This window comes from Silurus meridionalis, chromosome 19 (genome assembly GCF_014805685.1).
Source record: "Silurus meridionalis isolate SWU-2019-XX chromosome 19, ASM1480568v1, whole genome shotgun sequence".
In the NCBI taxonomy this organism is placed as follows: Eukaryota; Metazoa; Chordata; class Actinopteri; order Siluriformes; family Siluridae; genus Silurus; species Silurus meridionalis.
The window spans coordinates 5,899,145-5,915,138 of NC_060902.1; the positions used below are offsets into that span (position 1 = coordinate 5,899,145).

General features: G+C 35.2%; 1 protein-coding gene across 3 annotated transcripts in view; it reads right to left on the minus strand.

Annotated features, from left to right (window-relative positions):
* asic1b (acid-sensing (proton-gated) ion channel 1b) overlaps positions 1-15,994 on the minus strand; it is a 355,295-nt gene that overhangs the window by 36,850 nt on the left and 302,451 nt on the right. For all 3 annotated transcript variants that reach the window (XM_046875193.1, XM_046875191.1, XM_046875192.1), the window contains 2 exons: positions 12,529-12,679; positions 1,186-1,313 (listed from right to left, as the gene is read on the minus strand). In XM_046875193.1, coding sequence (XP_046731149.1) covers positions 1,186-1,313; positions 12,529-12,679 — 279 coding nt within the window. The remainder of the gene's footprint in view (positions 1-1,185; positions 1,314-12,528; positions 12,680-15,994) is intronic.

Sequence of the window (15,994 nt, forward strand, 5' to 3'; positions counted from 1 at the left end):
GTGTCTTCCAGAACTCTGCAGTTTTATTCAAATTCCTCCTGGCATATTCTAGTCGACTACTGATGTTCCTTGAGGTCAAAAGTGGAGTGCGTCTTGGGGTCTGGCAATGAAGTCCTTAAAATATATATATATATATATATTTTTTTTTTTTTTTTGTTTTTAAAGACTTAGAATTTTAAGGAGTCAAAAGAAATTCAGAATAGAATTTAGACAACAGCTGATCTTGAATAATTGTGCTACAATCATTCACTATTCATATCCATATGCCACATTCATTCTATTCATTTTTCTGTGTTCACACTGGTGAAAATGAATGCACTACATAGTCACTTTAATTCCACTAAACCCTGCGGCTTGTATTAACCATGTTTACAACCCTACTGCAGTCTTAAACTGTTTTACATGTTTATATAATTATATGTATATTAATTCATATTTTGTTTCATACACCAATCAAGCATAACATTATGATATTATAACAATAACACTGATTATCTCTTCATCACGGCACCTGTTAGTGGGTGGAATATATTAGGCAGCAACTGAACATTTTGAGAAATTAAAAGAAATTTAAGAAATGAAACAATAATCAATTTAATTATGTCAAGCTGCTTGTGTGAATTGTCTGTACACAGTCATTCAGCAATAGTGATATAATACAAATTAAATGTTTGATTTTTGCCTCATATTCACTCTCTAAAACTCTAAGAAGACATTTTTCATCCTCCAAATATATTTTTCTTGCATGGCTTACAACATCCGACCTCAAATGATATCAATCTGGAATAAAAAATAAATAAATCAATAAAAAAAAGGATTTTTTTCACCTTTAGAAGCACTGCTGTGACCAAAAAGTCAGCTTGTAGCTGCACCCCAAAAGAATACTATTGAAAGAAAAATGCCCAGTATGAAAACTTCATTATACAACAAAGTGAGCTATATTGATTTTTTTTTTTCCAGATCTTATAGCTTACAATAATGCTCGGGTCCATAACCAGTGTCCTCAGTTGACCAAAACAGAATGACATTCAGTAGCGGTTTCTCAATGTCATTTGAGTGTGATGACCTAACGCTGACTAGAAAAATCAATTTGTAAAACTCCTTTTAATTACTGTTGCCTGAAGACCACTAGCCGTCACATCTGCAGAGATTAATTCAGGGAATCGGATGGCGGCAGTCGCTTACCCTCTGCTCCTGGCAGGACACGAACGTCTGAAAGCCTGGCGCCACTCCGAATCCCAGTTGATCAATGAAAGGTGGCTCATCCTGGGTGTGGATCTGTACTTTGATGCCGGCTTCAAAAGACGTCTCATCTGGAATGGGAGAAAAGTGATTCAGATTCGATACAGACTGATTCTTTGAATATGGTGGCAATAACAATTTAGGATCTGGTTACTGCTGGTGGGTGGAAATGTGGCAGTAGGTACTTAAATCAGATTTTCAATGTTGGATTGCTGAACACTGACTTCTCCGTATGCCTGAAGAAATGTGCTAGTTATAGTGTAGTCTATACTGATACACCATACAGTTTCTTAAGCTTATCATACAATACAAATTTAGCTGAAGACTGATCTGTAAAAATCTACATTTACATTTATGGCATATGGCTTTATCCTGAGTGACTTACAGTTACTTTAGTTAGGCAGCTGAGCAATTGAGGGTTAAGGGTTATGGACCTTGCTCAAGGGCCATTGAGTGACTGTTGATTAGCCTTTAAATGGTCGCCTGCTGGTTTTCAATCTATTATAATCTAAACGCACAGATTCAGCAGTTACAGAGGAAAACCTTGTCTAAATATTGTGCTTTATATATATATATATATATATATATATATATATATATATATATATATATATATATATATAATTTTTATTTTTTTATTAGTATTATATTTTTTTGGGTTAGGGATTTTAGAAATAAAATTCCCTAAACTACTTGTTCAACCTCCACATCATGGAGTCAATTGTGCACATCATAAAAGCATTTCTTTCTGCTTTGGTCAAATTGTGAATGCTTTTGTACAATAATTTTATTGATTGTGTGCTGTTTACTACATTATCAGTTGTTTATGTCATGCTGATTAAAATATAATACTGGTTTTACCTTAATAGTCTTAACCCCCAAAACTTCTCAACATCAGCCCACTGCATAAGTCATTGAATGCAAAGTGGTTAAACCAGTTGTCATCTGTCAAGCTTGAATTTCTATTAAATTCAAAGTCTTGAATTGATGATTTGTGCAGATGAATCTGGAATTTCAATAATGGTGAGTGAATGGCATCAGTTCAACCAATAATCAACCAGTTTAAAAGGTGAAGCTAAAACACAGAATTACACTTTCTGAAAACGGATGAACAAACCAAGAACAAAAGCACCTTTACAGTACAGTAAAAGTGTCCAGTCTCCTGCAATCAATATCAATTAAATGTGCAATAAATACATTTGTGCTGTTGAAATTCATAGATGCCATACAGAAAAAACTCAGCCTTGTGGATTTTCAATCACTGTAACCAAAGTTTATATCCAGTTTATATCAGGAAAAGCTGAAAACTGTGCACCGTCTTACTGAGTACATGACTAAACATTTTGACTATTTTGTTTGTGAACAATGACAAAAGGACTTGTCATTCTGATGACAATGATTTGTTCATTGACACAAATACTTACTTTGGAGAAATGAATAAAGGATTTTGAGAAAAATACAGGCTTTTTGCAAGAAATCGAATGTGTTGTGCTGTTTGTACAAATTGTTTTACAGTAAGAATGCACTTACTGGTTTGCAAATATTAAGGATGATTCGTGAAATGCAACAAAGCAACAAAAACTGCAATACAAATGAAGACATAAAACTAACTATAAAATTCTTCAAAATCAACATATAACAATTCCTTTCAATTCATTTTCCTTTCGAACAGTACTGCACAACCGAGGGTTACTGTTAAAAATAAAACGTAGAAAAAAACATTGTAAGCTTCACTATGAGAACCATTCATTCACAAAGACATGTGGAAAACACAGCCTTTTTAAATATCCATCTTTTGCTCATAGTTTCTCACTGATACTATGAGCAGGCCCAAAAATTGTCCAGCAGGACAATGCTGCGCAAACCAAGTTTCATAAGGACATGGTCTGCCAAGTGTATGTTGAAAGATATTAAATATCCTGCACTCTAAAATCTAGTAGAAATCCTTTATAGGAAGCAGAACTTATTATACCAGCAGAAGGAGATAAAATCTGGAATGGGGTGTTGAACACACACATATGTGTTATTGATTAAGTGTCCACCTTAGGTCATGTAATGTGTGAACATCGTAAGTCCTACATATATATTGTATCAGTGGTAGGTGGTCATGTACAGCAAAGCCTTTTCTGCTGGCCTAAACACTATTAAAAGCACTGACCTATATTTACAACCTAAATTCTAATATTTGTTCCATGAAATTGTATTAATTTATTTTCAACTGTCTATTCTCTTTATTTTGTAGTGTTTCTCTTGGCTGCACTGCTTCCAGTATGTGCATGTAGATGTTAGATTTTTTTGTCCAATCAGATTTCAGCCTCTGTGTGCTGCCATGTCAATCTAATCCGCCCAGGGCCTTCAAAGTCAGTACTGCTGGCCATTTTACCGTAGTCTCCAAAAGAAATAGCTCTGTTTCTTTAACCAATCAAATTTCAAATTTGCCTTACATCGCCATCTAGCTGGCCCAGAATAGCATCAGCATTTTCCCATCTTCTGATTGGTTGCTCAGAGGGAAACCGTTACAGCCAAGTTCGACTGGCAAAACATGTCTGTAGGGCGCTGCACACATTAATACATCTGAGATAGAATTTTTTATGCCTACGGAGGAAGATAAATTTATTTTGTCTTACTTAAAAATCAATTTTTAAGAGAAGCTAGAACAGCTAGAGAGGTCGGCCAATCCTGAAGCTAGCTAGCTTGTCTCAGACGGGAAAGGGATTGTTCGCCACTTCCAGACCAATGAATACGAGCGGTACCACTGGCTTACAAACTCTGAGGAGCGGTGCAAATAATGAGTATGTATCTCTGGTGAGAAGGTTGTATTTTATTTACATTTTTATGTTTTTGTTATTAGACAAATTTTGATTCTGAACTGCTCTAGATCATGTAGGTGGACAGTTGCGGTTGTAGTGTAGAGGCTTGGAGCTTGCTTTAGTAAAATGGTATTCACCCTCAATATGCAAAATGCCTCTCTCTCTGTAATATCACACGTTGTTATATTGTGTTTTTTTTTTTTGGATTAAGTCCTTACTGAAGGCCCAAGTACCAAATGCATGTATATATATATATATATATATATATATATATATATATATATATATATATATATATATGTAAGATATCCTTGATCACTAGTCCTAGATTAGGTTGACCCAGAACACTCAGTTCTTGTCTATATCCTCTCTTTATACGCTTACGCTGTGAGAAAAGCCAAACTGTTGCCTTTTGGTATGGCTAATTTTATACATTTTATACAATTATGTGTCTCAAAATTTGTGGTAACAGTTTGGGGAAGAACCACAAATGGCTGGAAAACACAGGCTGTTCAAATCCAATTATTTATGTTCATATAGTATAGAGTTTTTTGGTAGAAATTAGGTTCCACAATTAAACTTTAAACATATATCATTGTGAGCAATTAAAAAAGTAAGACGTGTCATTCTTTAACACTGTGGTACATAATAAATATGTGAGTCATGAGGTGAGAAATATAAAAAAAAAAAACTGGTAGGAATGTGAATGTAATTTTGTTTGGTTTGGTTGTCACTCCACTGTTAATTATTTGCCTATAACAGCATGTCTCTTCATGTTTTATTTCATTTATCAAAGGTAGTCTGGCAACAACAAAAAAGAAAACACTATTAAAGTGTAAAGTTGTGCCTGTAAACAAGCACATATCTCTCAAAACTTTTAATCAGTTTGTATCTCATCGTTCAGCTGCAGTAGCTCAATAGATAAATAGCGTAGTATATCTTTCACCTAATGCGTGCCTTGGTAAATGATTTTCTTTCATTTGCCTACTAAGCAAATAAGCAAAAAATACAACTGACAGGTCAAAATATACTGCATTCCACAGTCTCATAACATTACTGTAGTTACTAAATAATATGCTCTAAGATAAATAAATAGTAAAGTTTAACTCTAGTATATTATCACCAATAATACCTCAATATTTTATTCTATATTAATTACATATCCTAGACCATTTGATAAACAGGAACCAGCTGAATCTTGGATCATCCAAAGCTTTCCTTCATTACAGTTTATTTATTTTTTTATTTTTATTTTTTTTATTGCCTTTGGCTAGTTTACTAAGTAAAAAACATATTAGAGCATACTGGCTTTTAGAGGAAGTGTTGAAATATTGGATGGAAATATTGGATTGTATTGATTAGCCAATCAATACAAACATTTATTTACTTATAAACAAAGGCTATTCTTTTTTTATCATTTGTAGTTACATTAAAACTTATAAAATGTAAATCTGCAAGACAAGTTTACAAGGATTATTCTATGATTTCACTGCACCTCAGTCAACTAGATTATGCAGTGTTCGGCTGTGCAACAGCAGCAGCACTGCCCGCATGCATCATCTCTAGCAGAAGCATCGATATTGACCCTGGGTTTCCTGTGCATTTTTTCAGTACATTACGTCGGTGAATTTGAACTTAAGGTGAATTGTGTGTTATATGGGAACGAAAATGCTAAAGCATAAAGGGTACATGGAAAAGCATAACAAATGTTTTGAACTGTTTTTGCTGACCTTTTCTTACGATGACGTTTTACTTGAAAAGTCGTTCTTATAAATGTCCTTGTAAGTGTATCTGCGACCACATTCATTTCTTCTCCCCTGTCAGCCATTGTGGAGTGAAAAATCAGCTATTAAATCCACACTGATATATTTGAGCTTGTGCAGTTGCAACAGATGCGTGTTGCGAGTCTGACTAGTGCCCTCTCTGATCATCCAATCAAAGGACATGTAAATGACGACATGACTGGACACCTTGGAATTGCTAAATCACAGTTTTTACTCAAATACATTTTGTGAAATCGGTCGTTTCTTTTTATTTACGAGTGGATAAAAACGTAACTAGTCAAACACGCAGCAAGCCACCAATCAGGGTAGAGTAAATGCTTTGTTTGCCACCTCGGGGTATCTACTTATCACAAATATAAAGTTCAGCATCAGTTTACCAGCAAACAGAACATTTTGAAAGTAATAAATGATGGAAGAAACACGCATGGCCTCATTTGTGTGATTTTTTTGAAGTAGTTGATTATTTGAAATGATATCAATTAGTGTTTGACTAATTAATATTATTTTATCAATAGATTGGTGTGCTAAGAGTAACGTTAGAATCTTTTCACATCAACTGAATTGATTAATTTAAGAACACTTAAATTGAAATACTTTTATACTTATACTCAAGTAAAAGTTTAAAGGGGACACTTTTACTTTTACTCTAGTAATATTTTACCTACTGTATCTATACTTTTACTCAAGTACATGATTTGTGCTCTTCATCCACCACTACTATATATTTTACGTTTGTGTTCCATTCACAATGTTGTGTTTTTTGTCTTTAATTATATTTGATTCAATTTATCCACAATTGCACCAATTTTAGCTTCCCGAGTTCTCATTTCACGTATTACATTACACAGTTTTTGTTATCACTTGGCTAATAGCAGCAACAGCCCCTCTTTTTTTCTTTGTGAAGATGTGAATTAGACCCAGCTACACTGGTCACCGATCAGAATCAAGAATGTAAGAATGCAATTCTATTTTACTCTCATTGATAAAAATAAAAACGGATACATGTGCATTCTGCTGCTAGATACTATGAGAATACTAGGAACTTGAAAGTCTGAATCAGAAAATATCAAAATAAGAATAATGGTTTATTCGTTTATAATAGACATATTGATTAAATGCTAATATTTTTTCTACATATAGCTCAGTTCACAAATATTGAAAATAAAAAGCCGCAGTGTTAGGGCTTAGTTTGGTTAAACTGTGAAATAAGATCAAATTTTGGAAATATCCCTTTAAAGCATTTTGGCAAAGGTCATCAGGAAAGTGGTGATAAAATGCTCTGTTGAGCATTAGGTCTATGCTGTACTTAATTAAATCATATGTATTATATTGCATTGCTGAAAGGCTGCCAAGATCTTAGCTCGTCTTATAGCCTGCTGTATATTTACTCGAGTAGCAGAGCAGACAAAAACATCTTACAGCGTGAAATACACGGCCTTAACTGCGACTGTTTTTCTCTGTATTACTAAAACGTGAATGCTTCTCCACCTCAGTAATGATTATGTGAATAAACAAGTGCTTAAGATTATAGAGAAATCAATACTAGCTTCCTTGTAAGCGCAGATGTGTTCTTCGTGTATAGATTTTACATTAACAAGTGGGATGGCACCGTGCTCAGGCTGAACAAACAGTACAATAGCTCGAAACTGATCGGGTAAAGTGGTTTGCTTTTCATTTTGACAAGTGATTGCAATAATAATAATAAAATGTCCAGTGGTTAACACGTACATCCCTGTGGGGCCTCATCAGCCTCGAAACACCTGAGCAATGAAACCTGGCTGTCTACAATGTTCCAGAGAGAAAAACAGAAACCCACATACAGCGATACAAATCCTTCTGCTTATACACACAGCACAGGGCTATTGTTATAAGCAACAAGGATGCCATCACGTTTTAGCTGTGTATTTTGATATAAATTGTATGTGTATATTTTATATACTGTGTATATATAAAGTGTACATTTTAATTGTGTAATTACTAAACTTCAATCTTTTCATATATTATTTTAGATGGTTGTATTACTGCAAAAAAAACTTTATAATAAAAAAAACGAAAGGTAGCAGCCAAAAAGTAGAAGTAAAATGAGACTTTTGGCCATATACTAGTGTATACTTCTAAAAACAGCCCTACATCATACATTGGATACCTTACATTAAAGGCTTGAAGGAATAAATAGCACATTTATTATGTTTATCACAGCCAAGTCTGCTCTATCAGTTTACGCTTGATAGTCTGGGTAACATCTGTCTCATTATCCTCCACACTTTCCTTTTATGGTCAATGCTTCCTGTTTTTATTGTCCTGTTGCTACTGTAGTTAATTAGTTTCACCTGTTTCCCATCAGCCCTCATTAATCTGCTGACTTACAGCCCATTAGTATATTCTATGTGAAGGCAAAGAGTGGCATATGTAAAACTGCAGATAGAGGTTATCGTGACTTCATCCGTCTTTCCTAGTCTTGGTAGTATTTTTTTCTTTTTTCAGAATTATCTTTACTGCCAAGTATCACGGGTTGCATGTACAAGGAATTTGTCATTGTGTGCTGATGCCATAAAAATCTAAAAAGAAATAAATAATAAAATCTTCTTCTTCTTCTTCTTCTTCTTCTTTCGGCTGCTGTTAGAGGTCGCCACAGCAAATCATCCGTCTCCATACCGCCCTGTCCTCTACATCGGCCTCTTTTAAAACATCTACCTGCATGTTTTCCCTCACCACATCCATAAACTGCCTCCTTGGACTTCCTCTTTTTCTCCTTCCTGGTGGCTCCATCCTCAGCATTCTTCTACTTACGTATTACTTATCTACTTATCTGCACATGTCCAAAACATCTCAATCACACCTCCCTCACCTTGTCTCCAAAACGTCCTACATACACAGTCTCACCAATAAACTAATTTCTAATCCTGTCCATCGTCTTTCCCAATGAAAATCTCAACATCTTCAGCTCTGCTACCTCCAGCTCCACCTCCTGTCTTTTTCCTCAGTGCCACTGTCTCTAAACTATACAACATCACAGGTCTCAACACAGTCCTAAAAACTTCCCTTTTCACTCTTGCAGATACCCTTCTATCCCAAATCACTCCTGCTATCACTCTTCTCCACCCACTCCACCCTGCCTGCACTCTTTTCTTCACTTCTCTAACACACTCTCCATTACATTGCACTGTTGACCCCAGGTACCTGAACTCCTCCACCTTCTCCACCTCTTCTTCCTGCAACCGCTCCACTCCACTGCCCTCCCTTTCATTCACACACATGTACTCTGTCTTCGTCCTACTGTCTTTCATTCCCCTTCTCTTCAGCATGTACCTTTTACCAATATGCTATTAGCTCCATGCCTTTCTTGGTCCTGATTTTTTTCCAGCTGTATTGACTATACTTAATCAATCAGTATTTTGTGGAGAAGCACTTACAATGCTGGCATGAGAGGATTTCTGTGACTTTCAGCGTTATGAACAGTGCGCTATTATGCGGGAAGCTAGAAGTAAACCAAATTCAAATTGTATTCAGGATGCATTGCAGAAGCAGCAACATTGTGTTTTTATTTTTTATTTACAAAACCAACGTTTAAATGCTATTAAGATTTAAATAAATGTTGGATCTGTAAAAAATCTGAAAAAAATGAAGGGCAGCACGAATACTCCTGGTGTCAACTGGTTTCTTCACCCTCGCAAATCTGCCTATTGTGGAATTAATGTACCTGCAACTGATATCGACTGTAGATGTGCAGTGTTAAAATAGTAACAGGCAAAATTATATGTAAATGTTTTTGGCCTCTGTGGCTTAAACAGAGTGAAAGGTGCGGCATCTGTGTCTGTTTGTTTTTGTGAAAAAGTCTCGGCCTTTGCCCTGTGAAAGGAGGTGGAGACTCTGTGCTTGTCAGACATAGTGACAGAGACACAACCTCTGCTCTCCTGATTATTAATGAAATGCATGTGGTGTCACAAATGTACACAAAATGTTTAATACCATAACTGAACCCAGCAAGAATTTCATCTCCTGGATCTTTGGCCTCTGTGGCTCAAACAGAGTGAAATAGATGTGTCTTTTGTGTCTGTCAGTCTGTAAAGAATGCAGGCCCTATGTTACTGTTAGTTTTAATGAAAGAGTCAATGCCTTTGTGTCTGTCCATCTCAATAAAGAAGGTGTGGCCTTTGAGTCTGTACAGTAAGTCTACATGAAGAAGGTGTGGCTTTTGAGTCTGAAAGTCTCTCTAAAGGAGGTGTGGCCTTTTAGTCTGTAAGTCTAAGTTTACAAGGTCTACACTAATCCGGATACATTTGAAAACTAAGCTTTCGTCTGAAAATGCTGTGTCCACACTGCCACACAAAAATGTAGCCAAACATGCTTAACTTAGACTTACAGACTCAAAGGCCACACCTCCTTCACTTAGACTTACAGATTTAAAGGCCACACCTCCTTTACTTAGATTTACAGATTCAATAACCACACCTCCTTCATTTAAACTTAAAGAATCATATATGAAACCTCCTTCAATAAGACTAAAGGACACACCTCCTTCACTTAGATTTACAAACTCAAAGGCTAAAACTAACACTAACAGAGCACATAAAGCCTTCATCAAGACTGACAGACTCAAAGGCCACACCTCCTTCAATGAGACTAAAAATAAAAGCGTTATTAACCTATACCACTTAAAGCACCTTCTTTGCAAAATGTTTCAACAATTTGCTTTAAATCTTACCCACATTACATCAAAACATCTCAATCATATTATATTAATGTATCTTTTATAGAATGTACTATAGACATGTATAATGACACATGATATTAATTCAGCAGGAAAGCCATGCTGTGCTACACACAACCCTGCAAAATCAGCATTCTTAAAATGCAGGTCAGACAGACAGACACTTCTTCGGCTGTCTATTTAAACTGGCATTTTGTTCCTCCCATGTCCGACTCTGTGCTTTCTATTCAATTACAACAATGGAAGTTTAGCTACTCTAAGCTATTGAGTAGAAAGCAAAAGATGGAATTGTAAGCTCCCCACGTCCAAATGTCAGCTGATGTGTAATTAACTTGTCTTGCTGTCTATGTGTAGGTCTGTATGTGACTCTAAGTGTGTATGTGCCTTGCTTGCACAACTCTACAGTCTGAATGTGACAAGCGCTCATCTTCTCCAGTGGAGACAGAGAAATGTTGGCAAAGTTGGCCTCAAAAGTGCAATGACATCACTGTGTGACTTCCTGTCACTCTGACTTTACCACCATGACAGGGAGCTAGGGATCGACAGTAACATTCAGATTCCTGTTGTTATTCATATTGCAGGATGAAATGTACATCTGGCAGGAGAGGAATGAATACAGCCGTTGTTTTTACAGCATTTTATATAAGCTCTGGGCAAAATGCATTTGCATTTAAATTTGTTTAGAACTAATCTAAGTAAGAGAACAGCAAGGAGAAAAACAGGTATATTTATTGTACTGGAGATAAATTTCATGGACGACATCATTTGGAAATGATTTGCTATAACCTCATTTACAATGTAACATATTATAAGCAAGTAATATACTGCTTGAAATCCTCTAGTCTTGATCCTGATATATATATATATATATATATATATATATATATATATATATATATATATATATATATATATATATGCATGTATTTATATACAGATGGTCCCTGAATCTCACTAGCGGTGGACGGAGTAAAGTTGTCTTTTTGATTTTTAATTTTTTTTTTCAAACAGCAATTTTAGTGATGAAAGCATGTCTTAAAAGTGCCCAAGTATTTCTCCTGCTTGTAGTGAAAAAAATAAGAGGGAAGCCAACAGTATGGAGCAGAAAATAAGAATTATAAATCAGCATGAAGCAGGAAAGACTGTCACAGTCATAGCACCATCTTCGACTTGCAATATTTTTGACTTACGTTACGATGACCCCATTGTATCTCCATCGTAAGTAGAGGACTACCTGTGTATAATATTATATATAATTTTGCAAAACTGAGCAATTTTGCAATACCGTAATGTATAAACCTCAGTGTGTGTGTGTGTGTGTGTGTGTGTGTGTGTGTGTGTGTGTGTATATATATATATATATATATATATATATATATATATATATATATATATATATATATGTTTTGGTGTCCAGAGATAAAAAGGAAAAAGACGAGAGCTCACAGAAAAAAAAATACTGTGGCATCCTCCAGTAGCAGTGTCCCAATATATTGGATGAAAATGTATTAATTCAATATATTATTAAAGCTATAAAGCTCTGACCTTAATCCTACTTAACCTTTTGAATGAATTCAACAGCTAACTGTACCCCAGGTCTCAGTACCCGACATTACGAACTCAGTTTATCACAAATCTCCACACTCCAAAATCTAGTGGAACATCTTTCCAGGAGAGTGGAGGCTAATAACAGCAAATGAGATGTTCAAAAAGCACATATGAAACTTATAGTCAGGTGTCCACAAACTTTTTTGTATATAGTATAGGGTGGATATTTATAACCACACAGTTTATTTCTGTGCAATTCTTTATTGAGATATAATTTATTCATTTACACAATTCACTTCCATCTGCTCAAGCCTTAGCAGCTCTCCTCTCTCCTGCTTGCATTTTAATGCACTAGTGCCATTTGCCACCCAGCAGTGAGCTATTTTAAATCAGTGAGTGTGTTGAGTTGCATGTGAGGGATTGTTTTTCTTACCTGTCTCTCCCCACACTGGCAGGTACTCATCCTGTTGAATGTCCAGCATTAGTTCCAGACCGTTGCCCATGCCCCCTTTCGTTGTGATGCGAAGTGGCTGTCCATCCTGGCCAGAGTTGAATGTGTAGCATTTGCCATACCGAGTAAAGATCTGCAGAGAATGAAATGAGAACAGCACATCAGCATGCAACATCTGGTGCAAACACAGGCTCTAATATTGCAGCAAAAGACGTATAAATCTTTTTATTTTTCGATAATCTTATAGACATGTACAGTAGATGATTGTGATGTCATGTTGTTGGTTTTTAGTCAGTCTTCAATAACCAATTTTTTTTTTTGGCACTGCTTGGGTTTATAAATATACATTATGTATGACGCTGATTCAGCCATGTGTAAAAGCAGCCTATTAATTCCTATTTCTACCAGCAATACTTTATTAAAGAATGACACGTCATCATTTTATCCATTTATAGTTGCACTTAATGTTGTGGAACGCCTGTGAAAGCAAGTTCCTATTATCACTGTAAACTATAGCAGCTAGAAACATGGCATTCTTTCACTAGCATCTCTTTGGCCTCTCTCTTCAATTAATTCACACAAAATAAATCAGCTTTTCAAGTTAACTACAATCACAATCACTACAATACGATTTTATGACTTACTATAGCCCAATTTCTACAAAGTCTATGAACATCAAACAACAGACTTTCCAATGCAGAGGGGCATAATGGAATACACAACTTCATTCTTACTTTTCTCATTACACACAAACAATTTTGTTTCCTTTTTTAACAGCAAGCCTTGTTTAATTTTTTTGCCTTTGTGGCAACACACATTGGTAACTTCAACCAGAAATGATGATTGCGGAAATTAAGGGGAAAAAATATCTGCTTTATATTACTCAAGACACCACAAAACCAAAATAGAGTTGGTCTTTAACTGAAAATTCTTTCTATCCACCCCATGAGATTGCCTTTAATTACTGGAAAGCAGGAGGAAAAAAGAAGAGCAGTCTCTTGTAATTATAAAAAGCCTTTTCAAAGTAATTTTTAAGTTCACTTCAGTATCAGAAACGTTATTTATTTCCCTTGGATATCAGCATGAGCTTCTTTCTTAATGGATTCAGGAAATTAGTCGCTGAACATCCCTGAAACTGTTCATTTAGAAATAAGAATGGAATAATAAGCATGTTAGTTTTCACGTGACCGGAATTCAAGTAATGCAGCATAAAGTAGTTACTGAAGCTGAATGAATGAACAAATAAAGAGCTAATCAGATCAAGTCCCATGGAACGTGGCGTTCCATTCGGAACAAAAACCCTCTTTGATATCACGTGAGGAAATGCAAGGCTGCCTTCATTACATCGCGATATTGATTTTTATGCTGTGCATAAAGAGAAACCTGACTCCATGAACTCAATCCATGTGGTGTAAATAAAAACAGAATTTGCAGTGTAATGCATGAAAGCCAGGAAGCGAGAGGAGAATAAGGGTATGGTCGGTATGGTCATAGGTCCAGAAACACTAGAGGTAGCAGGAAAATCAGAAATTCAATGGCAGACATGCAGACAGACAGACTGGGGTCAAGGTTGTAAGAAAGAGACAGAAAATGGTTGAAATAGTTACAATTTTCTTTTATTCTCTTTGAACCACTGTGCCGAAACATAAAACCAAGATGTTCTCTGAATCATAAAGTCTTGGCTTCATCTTGTAATTATTGCACCAGTAATATAGATGTGCTCTTCTGTTTTTCAATATAAATCATATACACAATACACGTTTAATGGGGGCATCTGGATGCATGGGTGTGGTCAAGTTTGTTTTACTGTCTACATTTCAACTTTATAACCTCTATATGACTGTAAAGCTGCTTTGGGACAGTGTATATTGTTACAAGCATTATACAAAAAAAACCCTGGTGCTACATAAAACAACATAGAGCTACATCACACAACATAGAGCTAGGTCACACAACATAGAGCTACAGCTCATAACAAAACACAGAGCTGAGGACTAAAGTAAAACTTTCTAGCCACATAAAAGTGCATTGTGCAACCTAATTCAAACTGTACAAGACTGTGCAGAGCGGACAGTGTGGGACAGATACACAAAACACATAGGGCAGACCAGTAAACCTAATGTATATCATGTTATACAGTACAATGTGCAAAAGAGAACTTTAGACAAGAGCAGAGGTGGCAAAAGTACACACATCCATTACTTAAGTAGAAGTACAGATACTCATGTTTTAAAATACTCGGGTAAAAGTTGAAGTACTGATTATACCTTTTTACTTAAGTGAAAGTAAAGAAGTCTTGGCTCAGACATGTACTTAAGTAAAAAGTAGTTATTACTTCTACCTGTTTTAGCTGTTAACTGAACCTCACATCATATTAATATTAGATAGATAGATAGATAGATAGATAGATAGATAGATAGATAGATAGATAGATAGATAGATAGATAGATAGATAGATAGATACTTAATTAATAATAATAGAACTTTATTGTCATTGTACAGTACAGGTACACAGCAATGAAATGCAGTTTGGCATCTACCAGAAGTGCAAAAAAGTAGCAATCGTGCAAATAGTGCAGATAAATATGTATCATATGTACAGCATGTGATATTTATGTAAGCATATGTACAGTGATTAAATATAAAGGCTATATCAGTGCAGAGACGTGTGGACACCATTAAGAGCCTTTGCTATGTTTCCACACGGACAGTTAATGAGGTGATACCGAAAAAAAGTGCACCTCTTCAAGTCAAGTCAAGAAGCTTTTATATATATAATCATAGACATTTTATAGATTTTAATGATGTTTTGTTTTTTTCTGTACGATCAATAAAGACAGTAATTTAAGTTCGTGTCACCATTATGAGGGAAAAACTCACAAAACGCCACCCAGAGGGTTAATTGTGTGGAACATGGCGGATTTGGTGTCTGATTTGAGACTTGGCGCAAAAATAAAACAAAAGTTTACTGATTACAAATATTTTTCGGTGGAGATTATTTATTTATTTTATATCTAAGTAAAGAAGGGACGTCGTGAATAAGTATATGTTTTGATGGAGGTTTTAATTTCGCCTCTTATATATTTTTTTTTATTTATGTATTTAAATTTCTTTTTTAATAAAAATGGTAAAAACAGAAATGCGCGCTGAATTGATGGCGTGTTAATAACATCTAGTGCCGTTTACAATAATTTGAATTTTGACAGCCAAATATATATATATATATATATATATATATATATATATATATATATATATATATATATATATATATATAAATACAAAACTAATTACAAATGTTGTTATCTAATGAATGTATTCAGGCTGAAGATCCACATATAGAACACAAGCAGAGAAAAGATGATGATGATCATGAAAGTGTCTGTTCTCAGTCATGTTTAATCACTGACTCCCTCTGTCTCATCCACATTAACCCCAAACTTCTTAC